Genomic DNA, 21,390 nt, shown 5'->3' with positions numbered 1-21,390 from the left:
AATCATCAGAAATCTTTTAGTGAAAACCCTATCTTTATATTACCATCTGTTCATTAATTAGCAGCTATAACAAAATTGTTATAAAATGAAAACACCATGTTTATATTACCATCTGTTCATTAGTAGCAATAATAAAATTTTTGTATAATGAAAACCCCATGTCAATATGACCATCTGTTCAAGGGTAGCAATAACAACATTTTTGTGTAATGAAAACCCCATGTCAATATGACCATCTGTTCATTAGTAGCAATAACACAAGATTTTAAAAATGACAATCATGGCAGCCAAATTGGACATCAGACTGGCACTACATGTATTTTTATTTTGAACCAAGTAAACATTCTATGAAGCCTTTTAGTGAAAAACCTATGTCAATATGACCTTTAGTGGATTTTTCAAAAACGTGTACCAATACAGTAAGACTGGACATCCAAAGGGCACCAAATTTATTTAGGACCAATTAAACCTGGGATGAATGTATCCATAAAGTTTGGTGGTTATCTTTCATGTAGCTTGGGAGGACCAGCAATGAAAAATTGTGCTACAGCTAACAGACAATGAATGACCTCATTTATTTTGAACTTGTAAATCAACAATAATTCAAAAGTTTTCTTAATTTTTTTATTTCAGTGACCAAAAAAAATGAATAATTCAGATGGAAAAGTATCATAACAATATTTAAAGAAAGGCTGTACAGCAACTTGGATTCATTTAAACTCAATGCAGAGTATATTAAAAGTATGTTCCATCAGTAAGTGTGTTAGTAATCTGAATGTCACTGAACTTGCAGGTATACTTAAATTCAATTACATTCAAATTACTATGGACATTTCCTTCAAACAAACTGCTTTCACCGACTGTCCTCGGACAGTTATCCACCTCATTTAATTTAATTTACAATTATTGTGCCTAAAATTGTCAGTGATGGTGGATATTGTTTGTTTCAGATACATTAAACTACAACACTAGACTTTCTGTTCTGTTAGTTCCCATTCAGTGCATCCCCTTTATTTCTGAACAAGATGAATTTCTAAAATTGCTCCTAGGGGGCTTCCAAGTAGTGAAGGCATGCATCCTTTTGCAGTTCTAGAGTCAATATCTGATAATTTTCATGATTTTGGTGCCAAGCATACAGCATGTTTCACCTGGAGCCAATCCAAAGCAGAAACAATAAAATAAACAGTCTTTGTTAACAATCTAGGCATATAAATAATACCTGAACTTTACACTGTAAGGGTAGGCTACTCAGTATTTCAGCCACAAAACAACAGGAGGACAGTAGTCTCTCTTTTACAAAATTAATGTAAAATGAAATACAATTTACTGGAAAACATGCTAAATCCCTAGCAACAAGATGTCCAACAAATATGAAAATTTATTTACATACGATACATATATCTGAGATAAAACAGCAAACATTTTGTCTTTAGGCCCATGTGATGATCACAATAGTTTTATCAATTAAACCAGGTATTGATTAATTAAACAGTATGGTATAACCAAAGCCAAATATATGAAATGCACAGGCTACCCAAGAGTATTTATAATATAAATTATAGGAAGATATTATGTCTAAAGTCCCTTTAAAACACAGAGTTGAAATATGTTTTAATGTGCAAGTGAATATTATATAAATACAAAGATATCAGCATTTGACATTTAGCTGGTGTTTTATCAAATAGCAAACCCCTAGAGGCACATCAGACTATAAACGTATTACAGTTAATCATTACAAGGCAAATTTTAACGCATTCATTATATTTTTGGTGGCTATAATTAGTTTACAGAAATGCAAAGGTCAGGTATGCTATACAGCATTAAGAATTGTTGATATGAAAACATCACATGCTGGCTTAAAGTTTTTTGCTTTTTACTCTGAAAATATACAATGAAAATGACTCATATAAATAAAATTACATACAAAAACAAACAAATATTTGCTTAGGAAAGAAAAAATGATATCACCTTTCATAGTTCTCAGCTGTATGAAGATTCTTTATCTTTTCACAAATCAATCAGTCTATTTTCACAAATAACACCAACTACATACATGCAAGTGACAAAAATACACAAATATCTCTGTATTATTGGGTTATAATGTGTACACTACCACTGTATTTACCAGCAGTGATTTCCAATATTGCCAATGGCCATAAATATTTTTTCGCATCGTGATTAATTTCAAAAACAGCATTTCTGGCAACAAAAAATTTAGAGCTTTTTGTTATATAAAGATTTTTAGTTTGTAAACACTATTGCCCACTAGTGAAACATATTTTTGATGTTTTATTAACAATATTAATGAATTAAATTGGTTAGCAATGAAACATGTATAAATGCATAATTCTGCAATAAATCCAGCTTTCATTAATTTGAAAAGAAAATGTTTGGAGAAAGGGGAATTGTATAAGAGAATGCTAGTCAATTATCGGTAATGACTAAATTTGAAATGAAGTCAAATCCATTATGGAAAATTCTGTAATGCAGTCTTTTCTGTTATATGTGGTAAAAATACATGCCAATATTTTTCTGGGGAAAATGTGATGACTTCTTGGGAAATTTCCGCACCAAACTGTGGTGAAATATATAGAGTAAAATTTTATCTATAAAAATAAGATGTATGATTTTGGAATGTATACTAATTTTTAAATACAGTCCTGTTGACCAATTGGATCAAATTGTGAATATCTGGATTAGTTGTGATTTTTCTGAGTTGTCTCAGATTAATTCATACTCAACCGCAATACGAGGTTTAAAACAAACCTAAACTGAAGCTGGAGACATTTAAAGCTTCCAATGGCAGGACTGGAGACATTTAAAGCTTCCAAGGCAGGACTGGAGACATTTAAAGATTCCAAGGGCAGGACTGGAGACATTTAAAGATTCCAAGGGCAGGACTGGAGACATTTAAAGCTTCCAAGGGCAGGACTGGAGACAAAAAAGGCCTTAAATGATAATGATAACTTGAGCTTATCACATGCATTGAGCATGAGTTTAATCTGATCAGTTATGCTGCACACTATTCTGCACTTTCTATAAACCAGTTGTAAAATGAAATAAAATGTCTACAATCTTTTTAAAAAAACAAGTGGATGTAAGACGCTTGAAGAAAACTGCATGCCTTGTTACATTGTGAAAAATGGATAAGCCTTGAGAACTGCTCCATAAAACAACACAAAATATATGCTTGTTTTTAAATATATTTTGTCTTTGGCTGAACATATATAACCCAGAATAAACAGAAAAATGTGTTTGTATGAGTTGGTGGTGTGAAAACTAATAAGGAAAAAAAAACTGGACTGAAAAGTAAATGAAACAAGTGTTTGAGAATGATTTTTCATAAATCATAATTTTCATTTTTTATAAATTATTAAAGTTTTTTTATTTGTAATATTTTATTTTTAAGATTTTAATTTTTTATGTTTTTTATTTGCACAGCAACTGAACATGTTAGTTAGATCAATGAGAGACCAGTTCAGATATATACTCTTATTGAAAGGTATTGGTCTTAAATCACATGTACCAGTCATCATGAGCATTTGTAAAGTAACCTGATGCAAGTAGTAATCCTCAAAATTCAGAGCAAAAATGACTATTTCAAGGAAAAACAGAAAATATCTCAAACTCATTACAACTGGTGTTTGGTTGGTTCTGATGAACTGATCCTTGACTTTTAAATTTAAACTACATATGTACACCATTAATGTGTACAGCTCCATGTGATTCAGATTGTAGTACAACATTGATACTAATAATACATTTTATCAGTGTTAGTATTTGAAAAATAATTAGATACCAAGTAATGAATTTCACCATACAAAATTCATTATACTAAAGTCTGTGATAATATTTTGCATTTATGAATGCTACTAGAAAATGTGCATTTAAGTTTTTGAACTTGCACCTAAAGTGGTGAAGAAAAAAGTATGTTTGTATATTTTCATCTACTGACTGTATGGTATAATTTCATTTACTGACAGCATATAGTGTCTTAATATATTGACAGAGTAGTGTATAATTGTATCTATTGACAATGTAGAGTGTATCTTTCATCTTTTGACAGAGTGTTGTATATTTGTATCTACTGACAGTGTATAGTGTATCTTTCATCTATAACAGTGTTGCATATTTGTATCTACTTACAATATTGCATATTTTTATTTATTTACAGTGTACACTATATCTTCATTTACTAACAGTGTATTGTACATATTCACCTCTTGACAGTGTACATGTATAGTGTATTTTCATCTACTGACAGTATGGTATGGTATATTTTCACTTATTTACAGCGTAAATCATGTTTTCATCTACTGACAGTGTAATGGATGTTTTCATTTACTGATAGTGTAAAGGTTGCTTTCATCTACTGATAGTGTAATGGATGTTTTCATCTACTGATAGTGTAATGGATGTTTTCATCTACTGATAGTGTAAAGGTTGCTTTCATCTACTGATAGTGTAATGGATGTTTTCATCTACTGATAGTGTAATGGATGTTTTCATCTACTGATAGTGTAAAGGTTGCTTTCATTTACTGATAGTGTAATGGATGTTTTCATCTACTGATAGTGTAATGGATGTTTTCACTACTGATAGTGTAAAGGTTGCTTTCATCTACTGATAGTGTAATGGATGTTTTCATCTACTGATAGTGTAATGGATGTTTTCATCTACTGATAGTGTAATGGATGTTTTCATCCATTGACAGTGTATAGGATATTTTTTTCATTTATTTGTTTTGACTGTGTTTAACTCAGACTTAATATTTCTTGAAAAACTCAAAACTAATAAAACAACATTCTTGAAATTTAAAGGTGCAGTCAAATGGAGAAGCGTTTATCACTCATGTTTTTTATAAAAATTCTGCCACCCTTTCTAACCTTAAAAAAAGTCAACGTTTTACATGCAAATAAACATGAATGAGGTTCTCACCTACAAGCACCTACACTGTGCAGTAAAATGTTGATTTGGGTGATTAGTTAGTGAGATTAAAGTTCATTATAATAAACACATTAATATTGTTCTAAATAATACTCCATCATGTGTATGTACATGCTAGAAGAGTTAGCTCTCTTTGCATGATCTAGACTTGGTGAGATCATCATAAAAAGCAGACTGATACTGTCTTTACCAGTGTACCCATTATGTATATCTAAATATTTGAGGAGTTAGCTTCCTTTTCTCAAGCTAAGATTTCTGCAACTTGGAGGTGTATTCTCCCTACTAATACAGCTAGTGAACAAAGCACATATAACACCAGTTTTTGAGATAAATATTTTTTCCACGAAGTGGTACATCAGGCATGCATGATGGTAACTCCCCCCACCAACAATCATGATGTTCTTAACTGGTTTAGCATCTGTTTCCCTTCCATAAAGCATGCTAACATGATCTTAGCAATGTATGAGTTATTACCCATAACAGTGTGAGCACTTTTTCAGTCCAACATGTGTGGGTGTTTTGTTGAATATCAAACTCAAATGGACATTTCATTATATGGAAAGAGATTATCTACAGTAGTTGTAATGTTACATGTTTTAATTGTCTCAACTTCCTTTAATTTTATTAGTAAAGAACAAGTACTACACAAAACTTAGATGACTTTGTTACTGATTAATTAAATAGCTAAGCAGCAATGTAATGAACTCCATGCCTGAGCTGTATGAGATTTAATGAGCTTCCTGATATATAAACAAATGAAAGTCTTTACCTAGCTCCAGACTGCAATGTGTGTAGATACTAAATTTTATCCGTGAATGAGTCTGGGAAAGTACTGCCACACAAAGTTCAGAGATCAAGTTTACATGATGTGATGCACTCTTCAAATACATCCAACAGTTCCAGTGCAAGGTCTGCCTGAGCACAGTATTTTGTTCTTGATATGTCACAATTTAAGTAAACGTACTAGCTGTCATTACCAAGCGGCTCCTCAAAACCCTCTGTCTCAGTAACCAGGGCTCGTTCCAGGATGACCCTCCCTTCTTTGTAACGCTGATTCTCCTCTGTGGCAAACTCATAGATCCATCCCAGCTTGGCATCACAGTTTTTACAGGACACGTCCCGTACCATGTGCCGCCCAGTCAACATCACTCGGTCCTGAACTTCACTGAATGTCAAGTTTACCACTTTGTTGAACAGAAATGCTCGACCTGTTGCGCCTATCAAGTAAAGAAATTCTTTAATTCTGAGTCTTGTCTGAAACTATCACTTAACACCACCATATTCCCAAATAATCAACCACTGCCTTAAAGTGTAACCTTGGAACATTTTCTGAATACCAGTTATGTACAGTCTAGTGAGAAAACACATAATGCATATGGGGAAACATTCACCTGGATTTCTTTTTTGTGATCTCATGCTAATTACCCCAAAACTGACTTATAACACCTGCATCAACAAAACAAAAATCTGGACATGGGACTGAGTCATAAAAATCTGATTGGATGAAATTAAAATTTTGTCTAATTTGAGAAATCAAATATCTTAACTTTAAGGCTTATGATGGTGACAATTTGATGCTCATTAACTCTAAAATTTTAACTAATTAAACTAGGATGTTCAAATTTACGTCTTGCCATAAATGGAAATGAAATACAATCATTACAAAAAATTACCACATTGCACAACTGAAAAAGTTAATTTGTATTAAAGTGCAGAAAACAACATACTAATAAAAAGTACAACACCTTAGAGTACTGGTATTGCTATATGCAAGGAATAGTTAAAGTAAACATGTATACAAACACAAATAACCACTAAGTTAATAATTATGGTGTGAAATGTCTACAACTGATCAAATTCTAAAATAAATCAAACAAATTTATTTAGGCTTAAAAATCCTACAAATAGATTAAATTGCCAAAACTAACCATCAGCTGCGCTGAAGAATGATCGCTGTTGTCCTGAAGCACTTCTCATTATAAACATACGGTGAAACATGTATCATTCTAATCAAAATGCATAAACTGGCAGTTTATTTCATGAAATCTTCTCATAAATAAATGCTTTTAGTGTGGTAGTGTATGAATGTGTGTTTGCTGGCACCATTTTTATTTACGACCATGTAGGTATGATTTCTGTACAGGAGAATCAACTGGATAACAAGATTATCAAAATGGCTGCCATGGTGGCCATACTAGATGTGAGAATGGCCCCATTTTCATTCAGAACTAGCTAAATATCATAAAAAGTATTTTAGTGAACTCCATATTGATATGACCATCCATTCTGAATTAGTTAAGATTTTTGACACGTTTTATGTGGCAACCATTTTTATCTATGAAAAATGTCTTCTGACGAAAACCCCATATCAGTATGACTTTCTATTCAGGAGATGTGATAAGATTTTCAAAATGGCTGTCATGTTGGTCACATGATGTCAGATCAATACCATTTTCATATAGGATCAACTACATGTACACATCATAAGATGTATTGAGTGAAAACCCCTTGCTGATATGACTATCTATTCATAACAAGTGGCAATAACAAAATATTCAACACTAAAGAACGCTGCAGTGGCAGTTGTAATGGTTATCTAAGCAGCACCACAGTGCTCAAAGATTATTTTTTAGACATAGGCTCAGAGCTGGTGACTAAAAAACAATCACAAGCCTTGACTCAAATTCCACATGTCCGGACTCCAATTTCTATATGACAAAATATCCCCTTTTTCAATATTTGTCACATAACATTGTAATTGCTACACTTCAAACATGAATCCAATAGAGTTCAGTAGGGGGGTCTGAAGGTAATTAAAGTGTCATTAGTCTTCATAACTACTCTCACAAGATGGCACTGCTGTTCAAACTTCTCTGCTGGATTCTATGAGCGAATGCTGGTCATAACCAACTTGATCTGGACGAGGAAAATGTTAGCATTGTCAAACTGTATATAATTCAGTCTGATCATGAGATATGCTTGTCTTTGCGGAAAAAATGAATATACATCACATTTGGGTCTTACCATTTCATTTGTGGGGGGGGGCATAATATTTTCAAATTTAATGGGGGCTTTACAGGTAATACAGCAGTAATAAACGCCTCGGTCCATTAAGGGAGGTAATGATTTATCAACACAAATCAACCATGCAAACACAACATGTGCTCATGATTGTCTTTCAATCAATCCATTTCATGGCCAAAATCATTCTAAAAAGCTTCAGTCAATTAATAGTTAGTATTTTAACAAGATCAAGATACCAAATACATGTAATAAAAAAGAGAACTAATCTGAATGTTCAATTCAGTGTGTTCAATATGTTACATACAGGTGGAGCTCCTATTCTGACAGACACAGTACACACAGGAATGACATATGTTGATATATTTTTTGTGGTATATTCAAAAAATTAAATGCACCCCCATAACTTTTGCTGGTATGCTTCACCAAGTAAAACTCCATCAACCAGGATTTCCAAAATTTGTTTTACTGGAGTTTGCTTGTTTTGCTAATGACTAATTGCATTCAAGTTGCATTAAAAAATGAATCAAACTTGAACTGTTATTCTGACAAGTGTAATAATCATGCTATCCATTTTATACATGGAGTAAAATCTAACTTTCAAGAAACATTGCAGCTGTTCACAAACTTGTCAATAATCTTTAATATGGATGGGTTAAACATTCTCATTCAAAGCAATGATACGCAATCTAGCATGTCTTTGATTGACCTAGACCGGGTTGTTCCACTTTGTGATCTTTACTTACGCAACCACTGCAGTTTCAAACATATCACACTAGCTATTGTCAGCCTATTTTGTAATAAATGAAATGATGGTTTATACCTGACCTCTTTGCCTTTTAATTGCCGCTATTTGAACTGCTCAAAAGAGTTTTACATTAGCTCCAATCATGAATGTTTAACATTTGTACATGCTACATGGAACGGACATATACTGAAGTAGTGTTCTTTTTGTTTTGATTTTTGAAGATTACTGAAAATCGTGTTTTCTAAACAAAATGGTTTTGGGAGTCAAAAATCATGTTTTTAGCATGACATGGTGAGTTATGGCAGGTCAACATCTTGAAAATAAATTTCCACATTTCATCAGCATGATCAAAGTTATCACAGGCAAATTATATATTTTTTTTCTACAAGGTTGATGGGCACTTCACTTAGAATACAAGAGAGTCCCAGTCTGAAATTAGAGGGGTCCCAGACACCTGGCTAACTGAGTTTTTGAGCACTGCACCGTTTTCATTTATTATCAGCTAGACCTTGGGGTCAATGTGTATGTAAAGTTTCAAGACTATCCCCAGTGTAGTTTTGGAGTAGTAATAAATACATGTATAACTTACATTATACTACATATCTAGTAAGTTTCTTTCATTCCTTCAGCTTTAATTATGTTTACAATCACGAAATTAAGGAATGGATCCGTACCTTGGATCCCAAAGGAGAAATATTGGTCCAAATATATTTCGGCATGCTTTTCAGTAATACCTACTTTTATTTGCAATCAGAGATTAAAGTGACAAAGTTATTTCTAGACAATTACAGTCAACTTTGCATTAACGTCCCATCTTTACAAAACCTATATTACACAATGGTGTTCAAGTGGGATTCATTTTTGAAGGCAGCTAGAAAACAATTTTTGCACATATGGATGTTTTTTGCATAAAATCTAAGTCCATAGCCATGTCAAACAAAACAGGTAGTTTTCAATAAATGAACTCAAATTACCCATAGTTAGTCTTTACATCCACCAACATGTCTATATTACTCAGTCATTATTCATTCATTCAGGACATAATGGGCACACATTCAGTTTGAATTGTTCTTTATCAGCATAGTAATACACTTCAGTCTCTGTGTGTGTGTGTGTGATTAGGATTTTTAACGTAGCTTTAAACAATTTTTCAGTCATATCGCTATGATGTCTGCAGTGTGGCAGTTTATAGTGATGTCTAGCACTGGGGCATCAAGCCACAGACAAGTAGCATGACGTCCCACCCAGTCACATTATCCTGATACCAGGCTGGCCAGTCCTAATAATAACCTCTTAATGTTCAGCACTAAGCGAGGCAGCTGTTAGTACCATTTCTGTAAGTTTTTGGTATGACTTGGCCGGGGTTCAAACCCACAACCTCCCACTTCCGAGGCAGACGCTCTAGCCACTAGGCCACCGGAGTGGTCAGTGTTCAGTCTGTGATATACATGTACAGCTAATTTCTTTTTCATAGTATTAATCAAAAACACAATTCATAATTTGTAAACATCTCTCTGTAAGAAAAAAATTTGTTTGTGCTTTGTAACAAATTTAAAATAAATCATTATTCCTCCAACAGGGCTTGACTCATTAGAAATCATCAGTGAGCACAAAACAGCACATACAAAAATACTGAAAGTTTATGACATAAATACTGATTTTCAGAAACAAATACTAATTTTTAAAACTTTAATGCATATGTAACTATTTACAACATGAACAACCATCAGTAAAGTAGGACAATAATTTATTTTTTAAAGTGAAAGATGCATGTGTTGTGCTCTTGCACCTTCTGAATAGGCACCATGTTGCATTAGGGTACCCATTCAGGTGCAAGAATGCAGCACACTCACACTCTGACAAAGACTTTTGTTTTTTCAATCACGATTGATTCCAATGTACCATCTTTCATTCATGATCTGAATTCTGTGTGATTTTTTTTAGCGAACAGTTTTCATTCTAGAACACAAGTAATCCTTTGCGGTTTTACTGTCTGGAAAAAGTCTGCAAAATAAATCACCAGCAACACTATCAACTGCAAGAGAAAGATTCATTTCTCAAGGAAATTCAGTAAACAAACTTCCAATCAAACTACATCAATGTTCTCACTGGTATTTACAAACACTGTATGTTTGGGTTGTGTTTTTGATGATGAAGCATTAAGCTGACGACTATTAGCTTTTTCATGCAGTTTTATGTCATGGGCTCCTCAATGCCCAATAGTGAAATCACAATTACAGAGTTTGCAAAACACAAAGTTTTATCCTTTACTAGATGGTTTCGCAAATCTAAACATGACGGCATAATTGTCCTTCCATTTCTGTTTCAGCTTCTTTGCTGGAGAAAATTCTGAATCTTCTGCTTTTCTTTTTGACATGACTAAAGTTCAATACTATGAAGATCCTGTGATAGTGGCAACTGCTTTGTGTAATCCAATATGGTGGTTAAAGACTGGCATGCTAGCCTAGATTTTGAATGAACCAATCATATTTTAGAACTCTATATACATTAATGCATGCAATACATTTACTCTCAGAATGGAAACTGGTGCTTGTTCTTTGCAAAAAATCGCATGGAAAATTATTTTAATGTAATTTTTTAATTATCGGTAAAATAAAATGGATTTTAAACAAGAAAAATGTACATCTGTATTCAGGACCAAAATATGGGATATGTTGCGGGAAAAACTGAACACTTGGCAGCTATGTCTTTGTTGTGGTATGTTTTCACATGCAGTCTTTTCAGGATTACTGCAGTTCAATAAAAAAACCCCACTTTATATTAACTTATTCCACAAGACATAGATGTTGAATGTGGGTTATGGACTGTAATAATGTCAAAATATGCATAAATTTGATTTGTGCTTTGATTTGTGCTTCCATTCTATAAATATGTTACCTTTAATTTGATAACAGAATGGTTCCTTCCTCATAGGCCACCCATTCTTTGATGCAATGATGGTTCTGTAAAAAGAATGACCTCTCATAAGGGAAGAAAATCATGAGAATACATGATTTTATGCCAGACAAAGTGGCTTGTTGGTCAGAAGGTACTGACCTCACAGGAGGGGAACCAGTGTACACAAACTGACAATTGCAATATGATTAAAACAATAACTACAACAATCACATCAGAAACAACAAAACCTCAGTCCTTTGGGTTTACACAGCAGTAATTTTTCTTGCTTTTACCTGTGAAACGAGTTGAGATCAGCTCTGCTCTGTTTGTCAAAGGTGTTTCACAGCTTGCACAGGAGAATATGCGAGTGCCACCAAGGTGCTCCAAGAATATGCGACCCATTTCCTTTAAATAAATTGTATACAAATTATAAAATCATATTTTGATTTAAAGACTCTGATGAGATATATTTTAAACCAATAATCTGAAAAGGAAAGAAGCATTTGTATAATACACATGTTTTGGGCCAATACAGTATAAGAAAAAATGTTAAAATTAGTGTGAACCTGAGTACATGTATATCATCATTTTCAATCTCAGCAACAAAAATCAGTCAATATCCTCCAAAAGAGTCTTAATTTACATGGAGTTTGAATAGTAAAATTTTACACAGGGATAAATTCTAAAACAAAAGCTGCGCCTCTGTGGCATTTACATCTCAAACTTTTCTGATGACATCATATCAAACCATACAAGAAGTTCCATAGATAACACTCTAGTTTATCAAAATTAAATAACTAGCACACTGGTATCAAGTGAATCGTTGTCAGAATATTGTATATGATAGCAGATCTAGCCATATATTGACCTATCCCTGTATATACATTGTATATGATGTCAAGTCTGGCTGTATATTGACATATCCATGTATATACATTGTATATGATGTCAAGTCTGGCTGTATATTGACCTGTCCCTGTATATACATTGTATATGATGTCAAGTCTGGCTGTATATTGACATATCCATGTATATACATTGTATATGATGTCAAGTCTGGCTGTATATTGACATATCCATGTATATATTGGCATATCTAGGTCCATATTGAAGGACCACTAAATCTGATAGTATATCTGGTTCTATAGTGAAGGTATAATGCATATGACAACAAATAAGGATCTCTGTTGAGGAAACACTGTATATAACGCCAGATCTTGGTTTATGTTTGAAATACCACTGTATATAATAGCAAATATGGATCTATAATGAAGGATATGATAGCAGATCTGGCTATACAGTGAAGGACCACTGTATATAATAGCAAATATGGATCTATAATGAAGGATATGATAGCAGATCTGGCTATACAGTGAAGGACCACTGTATACAAAAGCATATCTGGGTCAACAGTTTGGGACTACTGTAATATGATGCAAATCTGGATCTGTAGTTTGGGACCATTATCCAGGTAAACCCTGTTATAATGCAATTCCACTTATAATACGATGACAGCATGGCTCACATATTTTAATTTAAGGTGACCTCTCTTTTTAACATCCTAAATACATTCTCTTGGAAAAGCACATTATTTGTATCCCAAGCAGATTTTTAATCCCATCACTGTGTTTAATGTTGCCTTAACATCACTGTTTCTGCCATACTGGCATGTATACAATTCAAAACGAAAGTATACTCAATGTCTGATGAAACCCAGTGAACAAAACAAATTATATATGATCAAGTGGTTACTTAAAACTGATGACATTGAAATTTCAATGCACATTTTCTATGGGGAAGTTTTTCGAAAAATGTTTAACATGATCCCACTTATATCAAAATGTTATTCTTTGGCTCCCAAGCATTGCATTGTTATGGGTTTTACCGATACATTGTGGCAAATATAGGGAGGGATCACTGTATATTGTGACAGACCTGGGTCTACTGAGGGACATCTGTATATGATGGCAGATCTGGATCTATATTAAATTACCAAAATGAATGTATATTGTGGCAAAGCTGGGTCTACAGTGACGGACCGGTGTATAGATCTGGGTCTATAGTGAGAAACCTCTTTATATGATGGTAGTTCTGGGTTTATAATGAGGAAAACTGCATATGATGGTAATTCTTGTTGTAAAATGAGAGAAATCTGTATATGCTGGCAGATCCAAACCTATGGTGAGGGATCACTACTACCATATGATTGCAGATCTGGATTAATAGTGAGGGACCGGGATGGCAGATCTGGATCTGCAGTATAATAAGGGACCACTGTATATAATGGAAGTTCTGGGTCTATAATTAGGGGCAACTGATCATAATTCTGAGTCTGTAATGTTAAATAACTGAAAATCATGGCAGATCTAGAGCTGAAATCACTGTATTACTAACAGGACAGCAGATAAATAAGGGTTTATAGCAAAGGACCCTGTAAATGATGGTAGAGCTGAACTAAGGTGAGAAACTGAATCAGATGTTTATGATGGCAGATCTGTATATGATAGCAGTCCTGGGTCTAGAGTGATCGACAATTGTATGTAATAGTATGTGTGTGTGTGTGTGATTTGGAGTTTTAACACAGCTTTAACAATTTTTCAGTCATATTGCTACGATGTCCACAGTGTGGCAGTTTATAGTGATGTCTAGCACTGGGGCATCATGCTGCAGACATGTCGCATGATGTCCCACCCAGTAATATCTTCCTGACACCGGGCTGACCCATCCTAACACTAACCTCTTAATGCAGAGTGCCAAGCGAGGCAGCTGTTAGTACCATTTGTGTAAGTCTTTGGTATGACTCAGCTGGGGATTGAACCCAAAACCTCCCACATCTGAGGCAGATGCTCTAACCACTAGTCCACCAGAGTGATAGAATGTAATGGTGCTTCTGGATATATAATAATGGATAATGGCATATGATGATAGATCTGGGTATATATTTTCTGATCACAGTATATGATGAAGATCTTGGTATACAGTGAGGAGCCACTGTGTATAACAGAAGATCTAGGTCTCTTGTGATGATAGCACATATGGATCAATAGGGATGTTGGTTGGTTGGTTTTTAATTGCACTTTTCACACTTTATCTGGCTATATATTATGTTGAGAAAATCTGAACCTTTTTCCTGGGATACACTAAGGCAGCTGATTCTTACTAGCCTGGGCAGATATCGAATGTGTGTGTGTGTGCATGCATGTGTGTATGTGTGCGTATGTAAAAAGTCAATAAATTAAGTAAACAGTCCCTTCTTCATTTTTTCCAGAAATAGGATTAGTTTTGTTAAGACCTGGATGCTGATTTGATCACAGTTCTCCATGTACATCTACAACTTGCATTGTTCAGAGTTTGTTATCACTACTCACATACTAGTATTTACCTATGGTTTTAGGTCACCTTTTTTACAAACTGGTTTCATTTAGGATGCAATAGATGCATGTCAGACTGATACAGACATTTGCAAGTTTTATTCTTAAAGATCCAGATACATCTAACTGTAAACAACATAGACTCTGATCTACCATCGCATAATGCACCAGTAAATCTGGGTCTATGTTGTTTGTCCTCTGGATTACTCCTAACAGAATAAAACAGACCCAGATCTGCCAGAGCATAATGCACCAGAACATCTGGGCCCATGCAGTTGGCAGTTAGACTTGACTTATAAAAAAGTATATACGGTTTTTGTCAAAGTTACTCATGATCTGTGATTCTGATAGAAAATTTATGACTACTGGGATTTAATTTACAATACTGTATGTTCTTTTCAAATTTTTACTTTGTATTCAAGGCAAATAAATTTATTTCTTGAATTTTACAAAACTTGTAGGTTTTCGTTCTTTTCTATTACTATGTTTAGGACCATCGAAGCATAACAATAAATACTATGCTTCCTAAGATAGACCACAATTCTGAATGAGTCTGAATTTAGATTACTTCATTACAAAGTGAATGCAGACTTAACAGTACTGTAAAATTACAATCACTAATATGCATATTGTAAAATGAAAATATGATCAAACAGAGTTTGCACAAGTGTCAAATGAATTACCTAAGGAAAAGAACCAAAACTTACTAATCTGGAGTAAGTCTTTCTTTTAGCAGAGCAACATTTATTTTTATCAACTAATAGATTTAAATAGTTATGCTTTACTACAAATCAGAGTAGGGCTGTGAGTGGCCAAGTGGTCTAAAGCACTTGCCTACACCAATCACTGCCATCTCACCTCTGTTAGCATGGGTTCAGACTCTTGGGCTCTAACAATGTGGGAATGTGTTAAAACTTGCCAGTGGCTTAATGTGGGTCGGGACTATTTCACCAACAATTCTATTGACTGCTATATATAACTAATAAAGTGCTGAAAAATGGTGTTCAACCCACAATAACATAAAAAATCAGAGTAAGATCATTTTTTAACAAGTTATTTGGGATGTGAACATTTTTATAAAACTAAAAACTTCCAGCTCCCTCCCCAAATTAGATAGTCAGTTGCTAAAAAAAAATGCCCTGAGTACATGACAGTATCCAGTTCAGAGGAATCTATACTGAAGTTCATTTGTCATACCAAAGACTTATAAAAATGGTACTAGCAGGCAGGTGCTCAGCATTAAAAGGTTAGTGTTAGGACTGGTCGGCCTGGTGTCAGGATGAATGGGTGGGACAAAATGTTACATCTCTGAGGCAGAATGCCCCAGCACTAGACATCACTATAAATTGCCACCCTGCAGACATTATAGTGATATAACCAAAATTGTTAAAGCTATGTTAATAATCTAAATCAATCACAACACAGTAGTTAGTTCCACATTGCATCGCGAATTTTTCCTATCTGTAATTCAGTATATTTTCATGTCAATGTCAGTAAATGCAGCTAAAAGTATGTAATTCGTTTCAAATACTTCGTGTAAAATAACGAGGTAGATGTAGCTACACCTAATGATGATGGCTTGAAAATGTACTGAGTTACGGATACGAATAATTCGCGAATCTATGTGGAACGAGCTATAAAAGATCCTGAACAGGAAAACAATTCAGTACAATGTTCGGAGTATGTGATGGTGCAAAATTGGCAATTAAGAACACCACAATTCAGTTGGCAATAATTAGCTTTCATTATTACCCAGTGAATTAATTGTGCCTGCATGGTTAAATCTGAATAGCGACAAAAAATAAAAATGACAAATGCCCTACAGCACGATTAATGTAAATGCTATTGTACAATTGGGGGTTGGTGGAAAGTATAAATACTTGTAACAAAACATGTACCCTTGTATTTCTACTTATATCTCCACAATTTAACCTTTCTATAAGTCTGATCTGATGACTGATGCAGATTAAAGCGTTTGTCTTCAACAACTTATCGCCAAAATACCCCTTTGCTTGATAAAAAGTAACACAAATTTGGGTTCACTACAGCTGTAACAAAAACCAAAACATTCGTGACGTCAGCTTTCAGTTTAATGTTAGCCGGTCAAAGATCATGGCGCGTGTGCAGACGATCTGACTTAGGTCACTTCCGTGTATGTGTACACTCCCAGCTTTGCCTATTCAACGTCAAAAGCAACTGGAAATTAGTCACGAAGTTAAACCGGCAAAATGTTGCGGTGGATTACAAACGACGACAAGCGAAAAAAAGAACCAGAAGTTTATGCAAATGTTGCAGAAGGACTCAAGAAACTGTATAAAACCAAATTATTACCCCTCGAAGAGGCATACAAGTTTCACGATTTTCACTCTCCCCAGTTGGATGACCCTGATTTCGATTCCAAACCAATGATTCTTCTTATAGGTCAATACTCCACGGGAAAAACAACATTTATTAGGTATCTCATGGAACAAGACTTCCCAGGCATGCGGATCGGGCCTGAGCCAACGACAGACCGGTTTATTGTGATTATGGATGGAGAACAGGATGGAGTGATACCTGGCAATGCCCTGGTCGTAGACCCCAAAAAACAATTTCGGCCTCTGTCCAAATTCGGTAACGCCTTCCTGAACCGCTTCCAATGCTCCACAGTTAGGAACAAAGTCCTTGAGAGTCTGTCAGTTATAGATACACCAGGTATTTTATCTGGAGAGAAGCAAAGAGTGGACCGTGGGTATGACTTTTGTGGTGTATTGGAGTGGTTTGCAGAAAGAGTTGATAGGATCATTCTTCTGTTTGATGCACACAAACTTGATATATCAGATGAGTTTCGTCGAGCAATAGATGCAATTAAGGGATATGATGACAAGATCAGAATAGTCCTAAATAAAGCAGACATGGTGGACCACCAACAGTTAATGCGGGTATATGGAGCCTTGATGTGGTCGCTTGGCAAGGTCATCAATACCCCAGAAGTTGCTAGAGTTTTCATAGGATCATTCTGGGACCATCCTCTTCACTTTGATATGAATCGTAAACTGTTTGAACTGGAAGAGAAAGATCTATTCAATGATTTACAGGGCTTGCCAAGGAATGCAGTGTTACGGAAGTTGAACGATCTTATCAAGAGAGCAAGGCTTGCAAAGGTAATAGTTGTATCATGGTTACTTCTCTCAATGCATTTGACATTTTAATAGCTTTAATCATAATAGTTCATCACTTACTCCCAGACTAACACTTGGCTGTATATTAGTGGGATAAATGGTAAATACATTCAGCAAACAGTATTTGGTCACCTGTACTGCCCACCCTTATAATGGCCATGCCAGGATATATACATTGATCACAATTAGTAGCCCGTAAACAATTTATTGCAAATTCACAGAATGATTTATTTGATTTAAACAATATTTACAAAAGTCTTTCAAGATATACAAAAAGAGACAGAGAGCTGAGCAACAAGCGTAAACTTGTTCCAAGCACTCATCACATTAATATTAATATTTACTTTTATAATGTGTCAGATGTAATTAATGAAGGCTTAATAATATTGCAAACATTAAAATATGCTAATTAGGCATTCCCAAAAATTTATACTTAAACAGTGTTTTATCTACCCATGTGTCATGCGTAAAATACGCAGACTTTTCCAATTTGATGCACAAATATCATCGCCGGTACATAAATTGACGCACCCCAATGTTATGTTTTAATGATTAACGAAAAACAAAGGTTCGGTCTAAAAAAATTGTAATTTGTGACAGCAATGGCAGATGAAAACACTGACAATGTGACATAGTCAACAATAAATGCCTTGTTGTATATGCTTAGATTATTTCTGATGACATGAAACCATCAACAAGATTTTTAACCAATAAAGAATGTTCAGATGTTTCTGGCAAGAGAATTGCCTTGTTGGCTTTAGTCACATTATATAACTAATATTTTTGTTGTGTATTTAAAAAATATAATTTTTTTTACAGATGACTGAAAACTGATCATAGGCTTGAATAAGACTCATAGGTTTGGATTTTGACTCACTGTTTTTTGCCTTGATGAGTCGAATGACTTACGTGAAACCATTTGTAGATAAAACACTGAATAAAATATTGTAATAATGTCATACAGTGACCAATAAATGTTTAAAGCAGAGGCATATTACTGTGCACATGCAAATCAACAAATGAGGAAAAAATATAACAATGTTGGCATTGAAGACATAAGAAGTTATTATTGTTGACTTAATGCCATTTTTCACCACATAATAGGATATATGTGGTGGCCAGTATAATAGGTGGAGGATGAACCTGGAAAACCCCTGAAAAGAACACCAACTCATGGCAAGATACTAGCATTCTTTCTCACATTCCCACATAGGCCAAGCCAGAGACTCAAACCCACGTGGACGGAGTTGAGATGTTCATGATTGGTAAATGTGAGTGCTATAGGCCATTCAGCCACCTGGGGTCCTGAAGACATAAGTAGTAATCAGGCAATTCTCTTCAATTTAAATAATTTTTATGTACTTAAAGAATGATTGGACAGTATTGTTGACCTGACAGGGTTCACATGGTCTTTGAAAGTTTGGGAAAAATGGGCTAGCATTTTCCAGGCCTTGAAAGTTTGGGAAAATCAAGCAGATTACTCTGAGGTATTTGAAAGTCTTGAAAATTTAAATGAACCCAAAACTTTTAATGTATTTCCATGATCACAAATAAAATTGTCCAGGTTTGCTAGATTCAGATGTCAAGTTTTTTTGTTTCCTTCTGATGCAACCGCTCAGTTTCATTGCCGTGGCAATAACAAACAGGCATTTGCTTGGTCCTCTAAAGTTGGCCTATTGCAGTGACTTCAGTCATACATGCACTCTTCGTCAAAGTAAGGAGGCTGCAATCATCAGAAAAACAATGCACCAGGAAGTCAGCACCAAACTTGGATAAAAGCAATGGAATAATATCAGATGTGCATTTTCCAAAATGATTGGAACACATTTTTGTGCTGTGAAACTTCCATTTTGCAGGGTAGAAAAAGTAACTTTACACCTTTGATGGCTACCAGTGTTATTATAAAATGCAAATTAAATTAACAATCCTTTGAAACTAGATATCAGGCTGACAAGTCAATTGAAGTTGGGATGTATTGCAAAGACATTTGTGAACATTTTAATTTTTTTATTTCCCAGTGAATAACCACATCCCTTGGTAGTCTGTACTATACATAGCTTTCTCATGCAGACCAAAATCCAGACCAATTTAAGTACATGTACATATACCATATAAACAACAACTGTGCTACATGCTAAAGTTGTTTATTAGTTATTTACTTGACACTTGACAGAATGAAAGCCCACGTGTATTCTGGAGATGTATCATAAATCCTTGATACATTTAAAAAAAAAAGTTTCCAGTTCTTTTAAATAATTATCTATCATTTCTTCCACAGGCCAGTATTCATTAGTACCAATGTCGCAGACAGGCAGCCACCCCTGCCTTCCCCTACTTCCAACCTATGATGAAAGGCAATTTATTTTAAAACTTTACATTGACATTTCTCAACATAGCAGCCATTGGTATGGTAAAATACAGGACCACGAACCTATCACATTTATTCCTGAGGTGTCACTGATAAATTTTAGTTTGAACAAGGATGAAACAGATCATGCTCACAGAGGTCCAAGGGTACAAAGTTTTCAAATTCTTTCAACTGTAGTGCTTATATAAGGAATTTTTCCCCTAATTAAAGTAAAACTGAATGAAAAGAAACATTTTGGATAAAATTTTGATTCACTTAATCCAATAGTTTTAAATTTAAGTTGATAACTTAATGTGTTCTAAGGCTTTTAATTCCTCATAATTAAACGACACTTTATACACTCAATGCTACCACAAGGTATATTATACCAGGTAGAGTAAGATTGGAATGGCATCAATATTACTGAGAAAGTCATGCCATGATATTAACATGAGGCAAGTACGTGACTGAACAGGTTTTGAATTTTGTGTATACAGAAGAACTGAAAGCATACAAGGGTCTAAAAATCTGCTCTTTTTTTTAAACACCAAATGATATATTTTTATATACTGGTGTAAAATAAAACAGTGAACAGTGCTCAAAGATTTTTTTTAGACATATGCCTAGGGCTGGTGATAAATAAACTCACAAGCCCTGACTGAAATTCCACAAGCCTGGGTTCCAATTTCCACATGCCCAGAATTTCCCCATTTTTAAATATTGTCACACGATATTGCATTTGCTACAATTCAAATAGAAAATCAATAGGGTTCAAAAGGGTTTTGAAGGTAATACAAGTGTAATTAGTGTTCATCAATGTACTCACTAGAGACTGGATGGTCCTGGTTTTCCAGTTTCTCTGCTGGGTTCTCTGAGTAAATCCTGGTCAGAACTGAG

At 34.5% G+C, this 21,390-nt stretch overlaps 2 protein-coding genes across 4 annotated transcripts in view; one reads left to right on the top strand and one right to left on the bottom strand.

The window, feature by feature from the left end:
* Positions 1 to 610: 610 nt before the first annotated feature.
* Positions 611 to 17,059, bottom strand: LOC149804796 (protein yippee-like 5). 3 transcript variants are annotated; one of them, XM_089944629.1, is made up of 3 exons: positions 16,884 to 17,059; positions 11,908 to 12,019; positions 611 to 6,164 (listed from the first exon to the last, which is right to left on the bottom strand). In XM_089944629.1, the coding sequence occupies exons 2-3, from the start codon at positions 12,014 to 12,016 to the stop codon at positions 5,911 to 5,913; spliced, it is 363 nt and encodes a 120-aa protein (XP_089800755.1). In that variant the 5' UTR covers positions 12,017 to 12,019; positions 16,884 to 17,059; the 3' UTR covers positions 611 to 5,910. The 3 variants fall into 3 exon arrangements, with proteins under 3 accessions (XP_089800755.1, XP_089800770.1, XP_089800761.1); XM_089944644.1 differs by having other exon boundaries at positions 16,990 to 17,058; XM_089944635.1 differs by having other exon boundaries at positions 16,918 to 17,056.
* An 82-nt stretch (positions 17,060 to 17,141) lies between these two features.
* The window catches only part of LOC149804795 (EH domain-containing protein 3-like), a 35,582-nt gene continuing 31,333 nt past the window's right edge, over positions 17,142 to 21,390 (top strand). Inside the window, exon 1 of the mRNA XM_089944623.1 lies at positions 17,142 to 18,128. Within this exon, the coding sequence (XP_089800749.1) occupies positions 17,214 to 18,128 (915 nt within the window). The 5' untranslated portion in view covers positions 17,142 to 17,213. The remainder of the gene's footprint in view (positions 18,129 to 21,390) is intronic.

This window comes from Sinohyriopsis cumingii, chromosome 2 (genome assembly GCF_028554795.1).
Source record: "Sinohyriopsis cumingii isolate HCF-2022 chromosome 2, ASM2855479v2, whole genome shotgun sequence".
Taxonomy (NCBI): domain Eukaryota; kingdom Metazoa; phylum Mollusca; class Bivalvia; order Unionida; family Unionidae; genus Sinohyriopsis; species Sinohyriopsis cumingii.
This window is presented reverse-complemented; position numbering and strand designations above follow the sequence as displayed.

Excerpts from the sequence above, each read along its gene's own strand:
- LOC149804796 (XM_089944629.1), bottom strand. The coding sequence starts at position 12,016 with ATGGGTCGCATATTCTTGGAGCACCTTGGTGGCACTCGCATATTCTCC. Across the intron at positions 6,165-11,907 it reads GATCTCAACTCGTTTCACAG|GCGCAACAGGTCGAGCATTT; the intron begins GTAAAAGCAAGA and ends TTTACTTGATAG.